We start from the raw sequence: 18,826 nt of genomic DNA, 5'->3' as shown, positions 1-18,826 counted from the left end.
ATAATCATCAACAACAAAGTAAGAGCTTAAACTGAGAGGAAAAAGAAGAGATTGCTTGTTTCTTTCCATTTTTAAAGAAACAGATTTATTTTTTAAAGGAGAAAAAAATTAGGAAAAAAACCCCAAAGTGAACACTCTTCAAACCTGTATGTTTCTATGTAAAAATCCTCCTGTACAACATCCTTTCCCGGGATCTTTAACCTTTTTCCAAAATATGAAGTGGTGTCTCCATCTTTAGAGATATTCAAAAGCTGTGTGGCCACAGTCCTGGGCTACCAGCTCTAGGTGGCCCTGCTTGAGCTGGGGGTTTGGACAGGACGACCTTCAGAGGTGCCTCCAACCTTAAGCCTTCTGTGATTGTGTGATGCTGTGAAAACAAATGCACTTTACTTTCAGACCTTCTTCATTGGTCTTCTTCATTGTTCAGATCTTGTTGGCTTCTATCATGTTAAAAGAGTTTTGCAGTAGTGTCCCACTGGTAGGAGAATCACATCCCTGGCAGTGTTCAAGGCCAGGTTGGATGGGGCTTTGGGCTACCTGGTCTAGTGTAGGGTGTCCCTGCCCATGGCAGGGGGTTGGAACTAGATGATCTTTGAGGCGCCTTCCAACCCAAACCGTTCTGTGATTCTATGATTCTGTGAGAATAAAGAGAGGAAAGGCTGTCCGATACTCTGTTTCATGGGGAATACCTAGGAAGTATAAAAAAGCTTGAAAGCTGAAGATGTTGAACTTAATTCCTAACATCTTAGGAATTCCAAGCATGTGTGAAGTCAAAGGTATAAAACACCTTCAACTTGGAAATACCATTTCCTTCAGCTTGGAAGTATCACTTACATTTATAACTTGCTTATTTTTTCTCTTGAGAGGTTGTCATTTTATTGAATATAATTATGAATTGAAATGATTTTTGCAATTGCTACCAATAACTCTGAATCTGAAATTTTTCTAGAGCATCTGCTACAAGGAGGCTGAGCTGTCTTGACTGAACACCCAATACATCAGAACAAGACCACAGAGGTGTAGGACTTCTGAAGTGCCTTTCTGCATTGATAATGTCACTTGCTGTAATTATTGTACTTAGACATAGTTGCTACAGCCAAAGTTTCTGAAAAAGATTTTGCTAAAATGTATTTTGAAGGTGAATGTGCCACAAGTGGAAACCATGAATTAACAAAATCATTAAAAAAACCACTGCAGCATTCATTAAGCTCTGCTATTGTTACGGGTGCGATGGAAACAAAGAAGTGCAATGTCAAGATGAGTTTCTTAGTTTGCTGAGCCACGTTTCCTTCCCATTACACTACCTGCTGGATCAGGGTTGGATTTGGATCATTGTAGTAGATTCACTCCAAGTTTGGTGAAGATAAACACTCTTGGAAGGAGTGTACAATTGCTATTTACTTTTTGTCTTGCGGTAGCACCTCAAAGAATCTCCTACCACATGCTGGGTGCCATACAGAGGAAAGTCCTGCACCAAAGACTCTACGTGTAAAACAAGATGAGCTGGTGTGAGGATGCAGAAGACAGCAGCTGAGCACAGGTCACTGGGCAGTTCTGTCATTGTGTATATGAATTAAATTCAGGATCCTCCTCTGTATCTGCTTGGTCCTCACGCCGTAGATGATGGGGTTGAGCACAGCGGGCACCAGGATGTAGATGTGGCCCATGATGATATGGACCAGTGGAGCCAGGTCCTTCCCAAACCTGTGCACCACGGACAGCCCAATCAGGGGCACATAGAAGGCCAGGACCACGCAGATATGGGCAATGCAGGTGCTGAACACCTTCAGCCTCTCCTTCCACAATGCCAGCCGCAAGACAGCCTTGAGGATGAGGACGTAGGAGAGGCAGATGAGGATGGCATCCAGCCCCATGACCAGCAGGATGGCGGTGAGGCCGTATACCACACTGGGGGTGGTGTTGGCGCAGGCCAGGTTCATCACATCCTGGTGCAGGCAGAAGGAGTGTGACAGCACTCGGGACCTGCAGAAGGGAAGGGGCAGGAGAAGCAAAGGCAAAGGCAGGAAGAAGATAACTCCCCTGGCCATGGCTACCAGTCCTATTTTTGCTGTTGCAGTGTTGGTGAGGATGGCAGCGTGTCTCAGTGGGTGGCAGATGGCCACATACCGGTCCATGGCCATGGCCAAGAGGACAGTTGACTCAATGGCTGAGAGGGTGTGGATGAGGAACATCTGGACAAGGCAGGCACTGAAGCTGATCTCCCTGGTGTTGAACCAGTAGAAGGCGAGAACGCGTGGCACCGTGGACGTGGACAAGGCCAGGTCAATGGCAGCCAGCATGCAGAGGAAGAAGTACATGGGAGCGTGCAGGCTGGGCTCCGTCTTCACGATGAACAGCACCATGCAGTTGCCTGTGACTGCCACGATGTACATGGAGCACAGAAGGATCGCCATCCAGAAATGGGCAGCCTCCAGCCCCGGGATGCTGGCCAGGATGAAGGAGGATGGGTTGAGGTCAGAGCTGTTGGGGAAGGGCATGGCAAGTGGGGTGAAGAGCAGTCATGCTATGCCATGGCACATCCCCTGCTGCAAGGGAAAGAGAAACAGCAGCTTTATAAATTCTTTCCCATGGCTGTGAATCCCATGGGGCTGTGCTTGTGAAATGCAAGGGGATCTTATAGTTGCCATACTGACATGGAGAGCTTCTCTTGTTTCTTTAGCCCATCGTGGCTATATACAACAACATATACAGCCACAAAATGGTGGCATTTGAAATTGAATGGGAATTGCTTGAAGTCTCTTAAATGCAAAACACTGTAAAAGCAATATTTTAAATTATAAACCCAACAGCTGAATTTGTTTTCTTTTATTTTTAAAGACCAAAAGTATAAAAAAAAAAACAACAAATTTTTATTGCTTCCTGTTAGACTTCAGTTCTGATTGAGTTTTTCCACATGTGCTGTGCTGCCGGTCAGAAATGCACTCTGTGAAACTGGCTGTGCTGCCTCCCACGGTCCACCACTCCCAAGTACTGCAGACATGCACAGTGAGACACGCATATTTATTTGTTTGCACATACAAATAGGATTTTCACCCTTTCTGCCTGAAAACACATATGGAAATAGTAGAGAAAAAAATTCTGATGGTTATTCACCCTATTCTGTACCAGTAAACTTTTGGGGAGTGCTGTGATCCAAGGAGAATGGCCAGGAAGATACGCAAAAGCCTTTCCTTTAGGTGCCTTTCTATTCTCAGGGATCAGATTTTTAAAAATACTGGGATTTAAAAGTGTCGGGATGGAGCATCAAAGGCTGATGCAATGGTAGTGTTAGAGCCGCAGAGCTGCACAAGCGTGCAGCTGGCGGGAGGGCTTGGGGCAGGGGTGCAGACCCTGCCTGACTCCCAGCACCGACCTCTGACCGAAGAGAAGAGAAGAGAGAAGAGAGAAGAGAGAAGAGAGAAGAGAGAAGAGAGAAGAGAGAAGAGAGAAGAGAGAAGAGAGAAGAGAGAAGAGAGAAGAGAGAAGAGAGAAGAGAGAAGAGAGAAGAGAAGAGAAGAGAAGAGAAGAGAAGAGAAGAGAAGAGAAGAGAAGAGAAGAGAGAGAAGAGAAGAGAAGAGAAGAGAAGAGAAGAGGGGGATTAGCTCGACCCCCTGGGGGCATGGGACTTCATCCATCCACCCTGATGGACCAGGCAGCAAGTCAGTGGCCGGTGGTACCTGCACTGGAACACACCCACCGTCTCCCCTGCCCTGGCTGAATAGCGTGAGGTCCAGCGCCCAACTCTATCTGCAGCTTTCTGATTATGACTTTCATGCCCTAGCCATGTGAAACACGAATGCAAGATATTTTCATGGCAAGCTCTGCAGGCTATTAATACAAATATTTTTTAAGTAACATTCAGTTGTTGAAACGAGTTTTTTTACTGCACATCTGTGGCGAAGCCCTTATCGTAAATTAGCAATCGTGATTTATTTCCCTGATGTGGCATTTTTCCATCTTGAATCTATAACAGATAAGACTCATACTCTAGTTTTTTATACACAATTTACAAACAGTGTAGGCGGACTGTTACTGTCAAGATGCCTAAAAGCAATTCTAGTGATGAAATTTTCAACCAATGACTTACATTAACATGCAAGCTGAATGAACAAAGCGCTTCAGTAATTGCCAAGTACCTGAGCCCACTTACCTGCCAGCCACTGGAGTGTAATTATAGTATGAGTCTCATTGTAAAATATTTGCCACCCTATGCATTTCTTTTGAGAGAATGTGACTGGGAGAGACAGACACACAAAGTAAATAAACCCTGGATGTTTCAGTTCATCTTTAGTTCTTTGGCATCGATAAATGCACCATCGTTTTCGGAAGTGACTAATGATTTTGGATTGCTAGTGGGATGATGACCAGCTACTGGAAGGAGCTTGCTTTCTGTAGAGATGAAAACTGGATCTGTGTCTTTAAAAACACCAGTAAATGCAGATTTATTTTCCTGGGGTGATCTTTCCACCAGCAAGCCCCAGTAACTGCATTTAACGAGAGGTAAGCACATGCAGACAGTAAAACCATCCAAGCCAGAGGACCACTGGCAGCAGCCACAGCAGCTGATCTCTGTAAATGCTCATAAACATTGACCAGACTTGTCCCATGGAATCAAAACTGGTCTGAGACCAACTTCCCAGGATGGAGCAGGCAATGGGACAGTGTTCACCATCTGAATCCATCTCTCCACCGCTCCCTCCTGCGACGTGGCGGTGAGAGGGGATATACATAACCCCTCAAAAGCCCTCTGAGCCATTTTGAATATGTAGACATTTTTCCATATCATCTCACCAGAAAAAAAGTATACATCAAGCCAAAATATTACTCCAGAGGGAAAAGAAAAGACTGAAACCCACAAGACATCACTCAAATTCAAAGCTTTTTTGGCCCAAAATTAAAATTTCATCTTAATTGATGGTTTGATCAAATGTGTGTGGGTTTTTTCTAGCTGTTTGTCATCACTTGTAAGCAGAAAAGTTGTACCCACTTGTAGTTCTGCTGCTATTTTATAAATATTTTATAAATATGCCCAGGTCCTGGCTAAGTCAGTTGCTCTGAGCAGGCACTTGTATTTGGAGTCGTACAAGCTATGTCTGTACTAAAGCCAGCAGGACATGGCTCGAGCCTCGTGCCACCGTCATACACACTGTTGACCTGTTCCTCACCTCCAGGGACATCCCCGGATGCTTCCAGCCAGCCCTGCCCCTGGCAGTGCCCAGGCATGGATGAGGGGGTACCACCAGCCAGGGAATAACGTCCACTGGGCTGTGGAGTGAAGCCATCCTGGTTAGAGAAGGAAGAAAGGATAGACGTGGATGCGGCTGAGAAGCACCAGGTGTCTCCAGGACAGAGAACTGCCCGTATCCCTCTTGTAATTATAGTGTGGACAAAGCCACAGAGCTCAGCAGGGACTGCAGCCTGGCTCCGCAGGAGTGAGGGTAACGGGACGGTTTCCTCGGGCAGAGGAGATGCACAGCGCAGGGCTCAGAGAGGGGTCGGGATGGGAGGAGATGGCAGTGGGAGCCAAATGGAGGTGGCAGGAATGGCCTTCCTTCCTTCCTTCCTTCCTTCCTTCCTTCCTTCCTTCCTTCCTTCCTTCCTTCCTTCCTTCCTTCCTTCCTTCCTTCCCCCCTCCCTCCCTCCTCCCCTTCCCACCTTCCACCTTTCTCCTTCTCCTTCTTTCTCTTTCTCCTCCTCCCCCTTCCCCTTCCTTTTTCCCTTCCTCTTCCCCTTTCCTTTCCCTTTCCCCCTCTCTCCCTCTCCCCTTCCCCTTCTCCTCCTCATCCTCCTCTCCTTTTCCTCTCCTCCCCTCTGCTCTCGTTAGGAGATGCCTCTGATATGTCTCACACTGCTCTTCCTGTGCCTCACTGGAAATAAATCCACTGGCAAGTACCGTGAGTTATCCCCTGGTACCAAGTGGAGAGCTCAGGGCATCACAGAATAGGAATTAGCAGCTTTAAGTGGTTCATCTATCTCTTTTTTCTCTCACACAGATGTTAAACCACAATTAAGTTTCCCATTCCCGGAGGCAGCCACAAAGGTTTTTGAACATATGTTCATAAAAGACAGTACCTTATATAGAAGTCCCCAAATCTTGAGCATCTGCTTGGTACCCTCCAGCTACACAGGTTGGGAAGCAAACGGGGTGGCATATGAAGCTCTGCTGAACTGGGTGATGGAGAAGCACCAAATGCTTTGCAAGCCGTGGTCTCCAGCTATGTTATGTGCTAATAAATCTCCCACACATTTCCTCCCTGGCTGCCCCCCAAAACATTTGCTTGTTGTGGCACAGGCTTCTTGGACTTTTGCTGTTTTGGAGAATGACTGTAGCCAGGAAGCACAGACGTCCAGGGAGAAACTCTGGAAGTGTTCAGAATGGGACCAGTGCTGTGCAAGGATCCTGCAAGCTAAGCATATCTCCAGCAAATCTCTTTTCTAGGCTTTTCTGCTGGAAGTTCTGTTTGTTCCCTTACGTTAATCTTTCCTCTGGTAATAGCTGGCTACAAGCACCAGGTTAGACCTTAGATACTTTGAGCAAAGAGTGCTCCCATTGGGTGCTATCTCAATGCAAACAGGACCTCCACCCCAAGACCTGCCGTGCCAATGCTCAGGCAGAGGTTCTGACGGTGGTCTGCTGAGCAGTATTTCACCCTGCGCAAGGGCCCACTGGGATCCTCAGCAAAACAGCTAGCACAACACAAAATAAACAGTGGCTTGGGAATCCTCCCCTCAGGAATCTTCCTTTTTCCCTTTCCATTTTCTTATGGAGATGTTCCCTCACTATTCTTTTCTCTATTCTAAGTACAGTTATGTGTAGAGTAGCATAGAAAAAAAATTAGTGGGAAGTGAGAAGTGCTTAGCAGCAGGCAGAAACAGACCAGTTCTGGTGTGTAATGCTGTCCCAATACCTTCTGCTGCTTCACCCTTCCAAGGTGAACACTGACCATTTCTTCCTGTTCTCCAACGTGGTCCAGACTGGCCAAAATATGGCTTAAGACCAACAAAAATACTGCTCTAATTTGGAGGCATGAAAGGTTTTGGGCCATTTTATTCTGTCTGTGGGAAGAAGCAAGCCAGGAGGATCATGAAACCTTTCTGCACGCCTGGCTGAGACCCGTCCTACGGCAAAGCAACAAGATGCTGGGAGGCAACGTCACCTCCCAGCTGTGAACTGCCCCTGGAGGTCTCCTCCTCCCATCCTTCTGAGGGAGATGGTACCTGCCAGATCTCAGTTGGAAGATTGTAGTACGTGGTCCGTAGTGTCAGGATGTTTAGCCATTCCTATTATGTTTTTGAACCCCCTTTTTTTCAGTGAGAGAGCTAGCCACAGCAGACCCCCAAGCACCATCCTGATGCATACCTAATTCATACAATCCTGTGCTCATCTACAGCAAATCCTGAAGATTTTAAGCAACTCCAACCTAATATCTCTGCATCATATAAACACACACACAAAAAAAAAAAAAGCTTCATCAAGTCCTTTTGACCTTTATTTTGACCAAATAGATGTCTTTTATTGAAGATATTGTACACATACATTACATTCAATGCAAAACAATGGCTGGAACATTAGACTTAGCAAGATGGTAAGGCTCAATGACATCAAAAAGAGATGCAAAAGCAGCACTTTTTCCACCACTGTAGATGTATACGGCACTTTAGAAACACAGATGAAGAGGAAGGCTGAGCCTTATTTTTAGAAGGACCGAGAGTGCTGCAGGCCCAGTTAGCAGGACCTAATCTTCAGAAAATGCTCTGTGCTCAGTCTCTGGAGCTCCGTCTTGTGGGATGCTTCCAGTTGAACAACTAATGACTGGGATATTCAGAGTGGCTCCAAACCCTTGGCCCAAGCCCTGTCCTATTGAGCTTGCTGCCTGGGTTAGCTATGCTGTAACATGCGGTGAGAGAACGATGACCTCAGGCAAAGGAGTCTGAGTGAAGCTTGCATGCTATTATCCAGCTACTAGAGTTTGCATAACATGTGTTGTAGAGGTTCCTTGATCCACCCCATTGCGTGACTTGAAAAGAGAAAGTAATGCAGCCCATTTTTCTGTAATTGTTTCCCTCTAACTGGAGTTTCCATCTGTATATATCACTGGCATTAATGGCTGGGGTGTTAGCAGGCTGCTGGAAGGCACAAAAGCATCATGCTAGGACAAGACATGGAAGATCACAGCTCTGGGTTGAGGAACAGCATCCAAGTGGATCTACAGTTCTTTCATTGGGCAATGACCTCTGTGGATGGTGCACCAAGAAACCAGTTCATAGCTCTGACCAAGAAACCAGTCCACTAGCACTTTCTGGCAGAACTGGTGGAGAAAGCTACCAGTCAGATTCACTCTTCCTCCACAGTGCCCTGAGCAAAGCCTCACGGATATGGCTGGATTTTATGCTGTAGATAATGGGGTTGAGAGCAGGGGGAATTATAAGATAGGTGTAGGCCACCAAAGTGTTAACCAGAGGTGGAACGTTCTTTCCAAAGCGATGGATCATGGACAGTCCAATCATTGGGATGAAGAACACTAGAACAGCACAGATGTGGGAGACGCATGTATTCAAAGCCTTGAGACACTCTTCTTTGGTTGCAAGGCCGATAACAGTTTTAATAATCAGGATGTAGGACACTACAATAAAGATGAAGTCCATCCCCACCGTTGATAAGAGAATAATCATACCGTAGAAGACATTGACTTTTATATCTGCACATGCTAGGTTCATGATATCAGGATGGAAGCAAAAAGAATGAGAAAGCTCAGTCTTCCCGCAATAGGTTAGTCTCTTGAGCAAGAAGGGTATGGGAAGGAGGGAGACCATACCTCTCAGTATAATTGCCAGACCTATTTTTATGACAGTCGTCTTGGTCAGTATGGATGAGTGTCTCAATGGATGGGAGATGGCAATGAAGCGGTCAAATGCCATTGCCAGGAGCACAGAGGATTCAATGAAGGACAGTATGTGGATGAAGTACATCTGAGTGAGGCAAGCATCAAACCCAATCCTTCGCATATTAAACCAAAAAATGCCCAGAGTAGTAGGCAGCGTACATAGAACCAAGCCCAGGTCAGTGACTGCCAACATGGAGAGGAAGTAGTACATTGGTTCGTGAAGACTTTGGGTCTTCTTTATGATGAAGAGGATCATACAGTTTCCCAAGAGAGCAATAAGGTACAGTGCACAGAAAGGGATGGAGATCCAGTGATGAAGGGCTTCCAGGCCTGGGATGCCCATCATGAGGAAAGCTGAAGGCTGATAGAAGGAGCCATTGAATTCCAACGTGGTATGTGAGTCATGCTCCATCCCAGCTCAGCTCTCACATGACCTATACCTAAAACAAATCAACAACAGAAACCCCATGTTGTTGGACTCTCCACTGAATATAGAACTGGGTAACGACAAGCGCCACATCCCTCCACCTCCCCACCCACCTGTGCAGATGACCCCATGCTGTTTAGGACACTGTTATAATTACCATAGTGTCACATAAGACCACACTGTTGTTTATGCATTTAACTATAAAATGAAGGAAAAGGATGGACATCTTTTCTTAAAATGGAAGGAAAAAAAAAAAAAAAGAAAAACATTTTTTCTCAAAATGAAAGTGAAAACCTTCCTGGTGAGTGCTACTGTTTTACAGTTGTCCCCAAATTCCACAGGTTGAGATGCTCTTTTGAGTGAGCAAATGCTTTTTCTATGGTCATCTCAACCAATACTAAGCTGCTAAGCAGCTGCCTTCATTTTGATGCTAACTGGAGATTGAAGGACATGAAAATGGTGAAAGTTTAGCTCTGGCTTCTCAGTTAAGAAATCAACACTGGATACAAATGACAAAATGTAACAGAGAATCAGGCACTTAGACGCCAATGCTCCCAGCTCAGAAGATGGCCACCAGGGTAAGGTGGATTTTCAGCAGCTCTCACATCCAAGTTGTTGCTCATTTCATAGTCTACCACATAATCAGGCGAAGGGAAATAAATGAGCAAAATTCCATTTGCGTGCCTGTTGCTTTTATTAATAACAGGCAAACGCAAACCAGATCACAAGAAGTTTCAGGTTCAGAAGCATGGGGGAGGCATCCACGGAAAGTCTCTGGGTCTGAATCAGAGGGAAGGGGCACAGGGGATATGGTGGGGTTTTTACTCAGGGATCAAGAGTATGAGGTGAGAGAGGCTTTTACAGAAATCTAGGAGATGTCTACTCTAGTGAGTTCAGCAGAAGACCACTGAGATGGATGGGGGTTGGAGCAATATCTCAGGATAAAAGACCAAGGAAAGAGGCTCGTTCAGCCTGGAGAAGAGAAGGGTTTGCAGGGACCCAACAGTAGCCTTCCCCTACCTACAGGGAGGCTATCAAGAAGACCAAGCAAGGTTCTTCACAGCAATGCATGGTGGGAGGATAACAGATAACAGGTATAAGTTGAAACAAGGGAGGTTTTGACTGGATATAATGAGAAATGTTTCCCCATGAGGACTGTCAAGCATCAGAGCAGGTTGCCCGGAGAGGTTGTGCAATCTCCATCTTTGGAAGTTTTCAAGACCCAACCGGATAAAGCTGTGAGCAGCCTCATCTGACCAGATAGCTGGCCCTTCTTGGAGCAGGACATTGGACTAGAGATCTTCTGAAGTCTCTCCAACCTGAGTTATCCAATGAACCTATGAGCCTGTGATCTTACCATTGGCTTCAGTCCTCTTGGAGGATTCAGCCATCTCATCACTATCCAGGTTCCCATACTGCACGTGACAGTGCACCCTAGCAGAGAGGGTGGAGAGGCTGACGGGGTCCCCAAGCCCCCTCTGTGCCTTCTACGACAGAATGACTGGTTGGGTGGATGGGGAAAAGCAGTGAATGTGCAAAACAAGAGCTAATTAAAGGAAAAAAAATGTTTGTGGCTTCAGTCTCAATGTACCTTCTGTAGGATACAAAACTAGCAGGTCAAAGAGTGCCTGAGTTATGAGCAAGAGGGTTTACTCTACCACAGTTAATTTTTGAGTAAACACACATATCTTCCATGATGTATTTATTATGTTCCTAATATGATTTTACGCCATTAGACTCTCAGCCTGCTTGAGAGTCTAATCTGGCAATAAATCCCAGCGCTTAGCAAGGATAAACATCTTCCTGCTCCAGGGCAAAAGCGACACGTAACCGATGGGAACTGGGGGAGACCCAAAGTCATTTCACTTCCTCCAGGCAGGACCACTTTATCTTCATTGCAAAGTTACATATTAGTATCAGGAATCGCCAGCACGTCGCCCTGCCGTGAAGGGACAAGTCACAGCCCTTCCTCAGGAGAGCCTCGTCAGCGCGTAAGACAGCACGGACTGGATAAAGCTGCCTGGCAAAGGGCAGCCAGCGCCTCCCTTCAGACATCAACAGTGGTCTATGTTGGCAAAAGAAAACCATCCAGAGGTACCTCTGGTCCAAAGTGGCAGCTTGGAGCTCCCCAAAGGTAAGAGCCGTCCCTTTCTACCAATCCAACAGCATCTGAGCAGCAAGAACTAACCTGCAGACTCGTGCAATTCGTTCTCATTTGGAAACTGGGTTAAAAAAACTAAAAAACACCAAGTACATGCATGAATGTGTGTCTGTCTAACTGCCTCCCTTACAGCAGCATCTTGGCAGTTATCCTGAACTCTCAAAGATATTGATATTCAAGAGATTTCCAGGAATATGGAGGTGCATAAAGAGGAGAGACACTTAGAGCACAGTGGGAAAGAAAAGATTGGTGAGAACTCACTGGGGTCTGTAAGAGATGCTCCTCCTGCAAGAAAACCTTCATGCAAACCTGACTGTGTTAGATGCTGGCAACTCCCACCACACTATATGAAGTTATTTAGGAATGGGCTTTGCTAGCTCTGCTCCTCTCTGAGACACTCTGGTTTGTTATGTACTCCTTGCGTTACAGATATGGATCCCTTTCCAAGCTGTTTTTTTACCCTCCATGTTTTATGCATGTGTGCATGTATGTCTGTAAATAATGTATACATAAACATACGAAATACATATATAAAATACATAAACAAGCATGCATGCTTATGGTATTGTGTCTGGCTGAGATGGAGTTAATTTTCCCCACGGCAGCCCCCATGGTGCTGTGCTGTGTACCCAGCAAGGTGTCGGTAACACACCGGTGTTTTGGCTGCTGCTGGGCAGCGCTGGCGCAGCATCCAGGCTGCCTCTCCGGCATCCCCCCTCAGCAGCAGGCTGGGGGTGGGCAAGATCTCGGGAGGGGACACAGCCAGGACAGCTGACCCCAACTGACCCAAGGGATATTCCATATCTGCTGCTCAGATCATTTTCTTTTTATCTACTCAGCAATAAAAGCTGAGAGAAAGGAGGATGAAGCGGGGGGACATTCGTTATTTACGATGTTTGTCTTCCAGAGCAATCACCACACATACTGAAGCCCTGCTTCCCGGGAAGTGGCTGGACATCGCCTGCTAATGGGAAGTAGAGAATAAATCTTTTGTTTTTCCTTTGCTTCTGTATGTGGCCTTTGCTTTTGCTTTATTAAACTGCCTTCATCTGGACCCATGAGTTTTTCCACCTTCTTTTTTCTCCCATCTGTCCTGCTGAGGAGGGGAGTGATAGAGCAGCTTGGTGGGCACCTGGTGTCCAGCCAAGGTCAACCTGCCACAATTATTTACTTTTATGTACATTCATATGTGTGTATATAACATATAACACACATATATATGTCACACCTCCCACAATTACTGTGGGACACCAATTACAGCTTTCACACTGCAGCCAAGCCCTGACGAGGAAACAAACCTCCAGTTACAGGAAAATATCAATGTAAAGAGTAATGGCAGCACCGGGGCAGGGTTTGCTGTTTGTTAGACTAGAGGCATCCTACCAGAGAGAGAAAACTGTCCGCCCGCTCAGCGCCCAGGCGTTCCTGCTCCCCGGGAGCTCCTCAGACTGCCTGCGGGAAGGGGTCAGGCTCCGATGCAGATGCCTCATGGAGGACACGGTGTCGTCTCTCCTTCTCCCGCCCTCAAAAGCCACGTCCTCATTTCTTGCCTGTCTCTGATTTTTCACCAATAACTTAAGTAGAGTACTGGTGCTTTAAGAGATCTTCTCAGCCTAGGCAGGAGCAGGGGCTTGGGAGCTGGGGCTGGGGAAGGATGAGACCAGGATATTTGTGTTTTTCCCAAGAAGAGAGTTTGCTGTTTTCACAACCACATCACTGCCAACTCAAGCATCAAAGCGAGGGCTCGGCCACTCAGCAAAGGGAGAAGGATTAGCAAAGGGACTCTGGGGATGCAGTACCCACAGAGAGGAATTTATGTTGACTTTACAGGCAAGGATGGAATGTGCCATTCCCACCAGCTGAACCGGACCACCAGATGGTGGAAGAGCAGGCTGACTTTTGCACAAAGCCCACAATGCAACGGCAAGCGGCACCGCGATGGCCAGACCTTCCTCGGCAGTACCCCGGTGCCAGCGCTGCCTGAAATTAGTCACCCATTTCCTCCAGCACATCCGACCCAGTGGGTCCCATGGAGTCGCATGGAACTCCCGAGCAGCACTTTGGAGACGCACCTCCCTACCCGTGTTGGTGTCCAGCCCCATAAACCACAGCGACCACACTAGTAAATGAGGAGTGCAATGATGGAGAGCCTGCTAATTGCCCAGGGTACTTACCGAGCGCGGCGGTGGGGCCTCAGGGGCTTTATGACCTGCGCAGGCAGCACAACCCTGTTGCGATGCAGAGGAAGAACCGGCATCCGCATCCCGGCGTTGGGAGGGCAGCGCTTATAACGCGCCCCGAGGACTGACCCTGTCCAATCAACCGGGAGCCGCGCGGAGCCCAAGCTCCCCATGCGTAAACAGCATGAGGCGCACCAGTGAAAATAGTGTGTGAAGTAAATGATCTTTTCCATTTATGATGCTCTCCCAGCAGGCATGATTTTCTCCTGATAGTTTGTTGGGCGACATGTTTATAGCTCCCTGTGATTTATGGCTGGCAATGCTGCAGCATGCTGGCAATACACATAATTTTTATTGTGAGAATGGATCTGTAATGCAAATAATGATAAGTTTTGCAAGAAGAGTGCTTGCAGCATCTCTCCGAGGGAATAACAGTGGTGAAGTTCTAGCTATCCCCCCTGTGACCAGTGAGATACAAAATGTTTAATTAAAATCATATTATCTTGCACAATAAAAACAAACTAAACATTACAAAGCCAAACACAGACACATTAGTGGATATCCTCTCAGATGGCCCAGAAGCCTGTTGTATCCAGATGCCTCGTGGTAATAAGTTTATCTTGGCCACCTCAGCTGTGAAGTGGAAATTGTTATTAACCCCTGTTTCTGTGGCTGCCAAACCAAGACACAGGACACCTAACGGGCTTGCCCATTCTCGTGTGAGTGTCTGTAGTAAATACAGCCACTGGACTTGAGATGCTTCTGTAAACCAGACTGTGCTGGGACACTGCCCACGATGGACACCAGTAAATTGCTCCCACAGTCCCTGGCACGCTGCTGACCTGAGCATCCAGCGCTTCAGCAAGTCCCAGGCAGGGGCTCAGGTGTCTGCATGATGCGGTCATCTCATTTTAGAGGCTAAAACGTTTATTGGCATGATCCTGGACCGCCTGGTGCTGGGTGACCCTAGTGCCAAAGAACAATTAATTTACAAGCATTAATTTTAAGACAGCTGCCTGCTCCTACCTGGTTGTTAAACCTCACAGCCAGGCTTATGTGCCTCATTGTGCCCTCATTACACTCATCTTAATGGAGAGGATAGGATAGGCTAGGCTAGGCTAGGCTAGGTTAGTTTGGTTGGAAGGGACCTACAATGATCATCTAGTCTAACAGCCGGACCACTTCAGGGAAGCTGCTGTAGAAGTGGAGATTATCAGAAAATGACTCTTCAGCCTTGAGACAATAAAGCAATACAAGGAAGGTCTATGAGATAACAAATGGGGAGGAGAAGATACATATGGGGTGATTATTTATACTTTCTCACACTATGTGAACTAGGAGGGGGAGAACACACCCTGAAAATAACAGGCAGAAGATTTAAAACAAATAAAAAAATTACTTTTTTTAAAGACCTCATAATGAAATTATGAACTCCTCACTGCTGGATGTTGTGGGAGCCCAAAGTATATACAGGTTCAACAAGGTACTAGACAAATCCATGGGTGAGAGATTCATTGATTTCTATTAAACATGATGGCTAAGGTTCAGAAAGGCTCTAAATTGATTGCTAGATGCTGGGACGTGTGCCAAGGGAAGGATAAACTGTAAATTACCTTCCTAAATGGCCACTGCTAGCCACTCTTCAAGGCAGGATGGCAGGATGGAGGGACTTTTAATTTGATCTAGTAGAATAGTTCTTATGGTCTTCAGAGCAAACATGCTTTCGCCAGACAACGTCTTTATGTTGGAAATTGAACGCTGTGTCACAGCTGGCCACACCAAGAACAGAAAAACATGGTGTGATGGGTTCAGAGTGGCTGAGATGCCGCAGTGCAGAGCGAAAGCAGAAGATGGACTCAGAGGTAGCAGGGAGAGGAAAGTGTCCTGCAGCGAAGCAAAGCGATGCTGCAGAGAGGTGGGAATAACCTGCGGGGCCAAGACAAAGTGTCACGGGCTGACCTGGCAGGAAGGAAACCTGAGGGGTGGACAGTGAAACTGGGCAGCAGATTGGCATGGGCATGGAGTCACCACCACAGATGGTTTTGCTGAACGTCTCTCCATAACTTTTTCAGCTGAGCTGATCCTGTCTTGGGGCAAAGGCACAGGCAAGAGACCCTCTCCAGGCCCCTTCCAGACCTATTTTTTCCACAGTTCTCCAGAAAAGGTATAACCTTGAATCTTTTTGGACTCATCCATCTGCGGTATCTCTTTCCCTGCTCTACTCATAGCCTAGCTGCATGCACACGCTCATCTTTCACACATCCTGGCACATTTAGTTTCTTTCCCTTGGGACTCTCTGCAATCATTTTACTCTACATATCAGGCAGTTTCCAGCATTGCTCATTCAGCCTCCTACACTGGGAGCCTGCAGACAAGCTGTGTTGAGCAAACCCTCGTCTATGCAGCTGGAAGCGATGATCTGGTTTGCAAACTGCAGCATCACCCCTAGGAACTGCCAGAGACAAAATTTCCCCTCATTGGCCATCTTGTGTGTGCCAAAATGATAATCTATTTCTAGCATGAATGTCACGCTTGAGGGTGCTGAGCAGCCTGGCTGTATGCATGGCACAGAGAGGGGCTGCATGGGGTCTGCTGGGACGAGGGAATGGCTTGGAGATGAAAATGTCTGCTCAGAGTTATCCAGCAGACCTGCAGCTGAATGAGAGAAAGGGCTCAGGCTTCCAGCAGCCACTATAAAATGCCCAACACTGATCTTGCTTGAATCACCCCCATACCTATTGTATAGTGTAAGATAATTTCATCTTTTGCCAGATATGCTCAAAATCCTACGATTAACTCCTATTTGTGTCTCAAGGCTCACCCACATGCACCGAGCTTCCTGCAGTGATGTTTGCATACTGTGCTCCCATCAAGTCACTCTTGCTGGTTTGCTGCTTAATCTCTTTTCCCAGAAGCGTAGGTATCGCATGTATATAGGGAGGGGTGTGAGGATCTGTTCATCTATTTTCCCATCTTAAAAAACAAAACAAAACAAAACAAAACAAAAGCCCAAACTGTTTTCCCAGAATGACAGCTAAGGGGAACACAGCCACTACTTGGCACACATCAGTCTATTTGCTGGAAATGTTTATAATTTGAGCCTAACCCAGTCCTAATCATATTTACTGTACAGGCCAGAGTTCAGTGTGTGAGTGCTGACAGGAGTGTGAGAAGGGATGGTGAGGAGGGAAGGGAAAGGTGGCGGCTTGGTCCTCCCATGTAAAAGCCTTTACAAGACCCTGTTCAAAACAGGCGCACTCAGAACGTTTAGGAAGGTGATGCTCATTGGAGACACACAAATAAAGAATGAGGAAAGGGTTGAGGAAGATCCAGGAGAACAGGAGCACCATTACTACGTAAAATCACCACAGTGACACCAATTCTGGATTCATTCTTTTCTCCCGGTGAGGGATTCCGCTGTCTGTCCATCCACACACAGACCTGAGCTGAAAGGTGAGACCCAACGGCTGCTGCTGGGGAGGTTTCACCTCCCACCAGCCCAGCAGTGTCCCTCAGGGTTGCTCCAGACTTTGCAGATCCAGGGCAAGGGAGGAAAGATGCACGTCACTCATCCTTTTCTGCTTCAGAAAGTTTCAAAAGTACAAAGGCTGTTTGATCGCACGCAGATTTCTTTGGCTGTGTCGAGCTGCACAAAAATATCCCAGCTGCCTGGAAAGAGAGATTGCAGCCCAGAAGTGATCTCTTCTCCTTGGCAGGCTGTCCCTCCTGCTTGCCACCAAACGAGCAGCTGACCGCCTTGGCACCAGCAGCTCCAACATCACCAGCAGTGATGCAACATTTTTCCAAGTCAGCCATTTACTGAGGCTCAAAAATAGCACTGAGGAAAAGAGCTCAGCAGGACCTGGACACAGACCAGCTGCTCTAATGACAGATTCCCCAAAGGACCATGTAACGTCGGAGCCAGGCAGCTCTCCTGCTTTGGGATCTCCCTTGGGCCTTAGCATTAGGGGGAATCCCTCTCCTGTGGAGCTTCTAGCACCAGCTCACCACCCAGGGCAGGTGTGGTGGGTTGGACACCTAAGATCCAGCAGCTCCTTGCAGCTGGCAGTCATTGCTGGTCCCTGCTCTGTGTGTGTGTGTGTTGAGGGTTGTGGTCGAAGGTGGTGGAACTGGTGAGGTCGGAACTACAATCGTGTCCTGGAAGGTGTGGGTAGATGCTGGAGAAGGATGCCATGGGGCCGGGCTTTGACTTGTGGTGGGAAGTTGTAGAATCATAGAATCATTTAAGTTGGAAAAGACCCTTAAGATCATCAAGTCCAAGCATTAACCTAACACTACCGAGTTCACCACTAAACCAGGTCCCTAAGTCGTGACTCTGGATCAGGGTCTGGACCTGGAAACAGAGTTTGCTGCAGACACCTCATCTGCACAAGCCTCTGCAAATGTCATCACTTCAACCCTGGAACTTTAATGGTGTTGAAAGAGGATGGGAGGTCCCTCCCTTCTGCCCACAGCTTGCTGCTGTGCCTGGTATCAACGGTGGCTCTCCTGCACTCTGTGTCTGAGGTATCTAAGCTGGCTGCAAGACTTTTTGTAGTCTGAACTGTGAAAGGCAGGATCAAGAGGTGGTGAAGCCCAGATGTGGCTCTGTTCATGTATTTCCATGGAGGGCTTCTGGGCAACTTCCAAAACTGCAGAAACCCTTGTTGGCTCCTGTCCTGTGCTGAGTGCCCTGCCAGGACAGCACCATGCTGTAGATGTGGGCAAAACCCTCCCAAACTCTCCCAGGTTCTGCAGTGCAGCTGCGTTGCTGTATTTAGTGTTCATCACCTTGCTGCTCAAGTGAAAACCCTCGTTCAGTGGTTGCTAATGGAAGTCAGTCTTCTGCAAGAGCACCACAGTCTCCAGCTCTATTATCCATCCTAAAGCTGGTCTGCTTTAACTTCACCACCTTATGACAACAGGGTGACCTCAGCTTAGAGCTTGGAAGAAATTATAGAAGCTGACAATACAAATCCATCATGGTTTCTACAGGGAGCAGAGCAGTTAAACCTGCACGGAGCACTTTTAAGCCTGTACAACTGCAACTCGTTCAGAGGCCAAGCTGCCTGGACTGTTTCAGCAGAAAAATAGCGTCTTTAATTGAAATCATCACAAAAAGACCCTGGGTAAAGTGGAGTGGTGACAACCAATTTCCTGTGCTACCATGAGT

The 18,826-nt window shown here is 47.0% G+C and overlaps 3 protein-coding genes across 3 annotated transcripts in view; 1 reads left to right on the top strand and 2 right to left on the bottom strand.

The window, feature by feature from the left end:
• Positions 1-18,826, top strand: part of LOC104637366 (olfactory receptor 51E2-like) — a 49,762-nt gene that overhangs the window by 14,439 nt on the left and 16,497 nt on the right. The gene's annotated exons all lie outside the window — the stretch shown is intronic.
• On the bottom strand, positions 1,403-13,727 carry LOC104643611 (olfactory receptor 51E2). The gene is made up of 2 exons (XM_010312972.2): positions 13,648-13,727; positions 1,403-2,546 (listed from the first exon to the last, which is right to left on the bottom strand). Exon 2 carries the CDS (start codon positions 2,496-2,498, stop codon positions 1,542-1,544), a length of 957 nt encoding a protein of 318 aa, XP_010311274.2. The 5' UTR covers positions 2,499-2,546; positions 13,648-13,727; the 3' UTR covers positions 1,403-1,541.
• On the bottom strand, positions 7,769-14,814 carry LOC104643610 (olfactory receptor 51G2). The gene is made up of 2 exons (XM_010312971.2): positions 14,793-14,814; positions 7,769-9,266 (listed from the first exon to the last, which is right to left on the bottom strand). The coding sequence occupies exons 1-2, from the start codon at positions 14,812-14,814 to the stop codon at positions 8,323-8,325; spliced, it is 966 nt and encodes a 321-aa protein (XP_010311273.1). The 3' UTR covers positions 7,769-8,322.

Source organism: Balearica regulorum, chromosome 1, assembly GCF_011004875.1.
Source record: "Balearica regulorum gibbericeps isolate bBalReg1 chromosome 1, bBalReg1.pri, whole genome shotgun sequence".
NCBI lineage: Eukaryota > Metazoa > Chordata > Aves > Gruiformes > Gruidae > Balearica > Balearica regulorum.
Note: the sequence above shows the minus strand (reverse complement) of the source record. Positions and strands in the feature narration are given on the sequence as shown.

Bases quoted from the DNA above. Each gene is read 5' to 3' on its own strand.
- LOC104643611 (XM_010312972.2), bottom strand. From the start codon at position 2,498: ATGCCCTTCCCCAACAGCTCTGACCTCAACCCATCCTCCTTCATCCTG.
- LOC104643610 (XM_010312971.2), bottom strand. From the start codon at position 14,814: ATGATCATTGTAGGTCCCTTCC. The intron at 9,267-14,792 runs AACCAAACTAAC...CCACGTTGGAAT, and splicing joins GATCATTGTAGGTCCCTTCC to TCAATGGCTCCTTCTATCAG.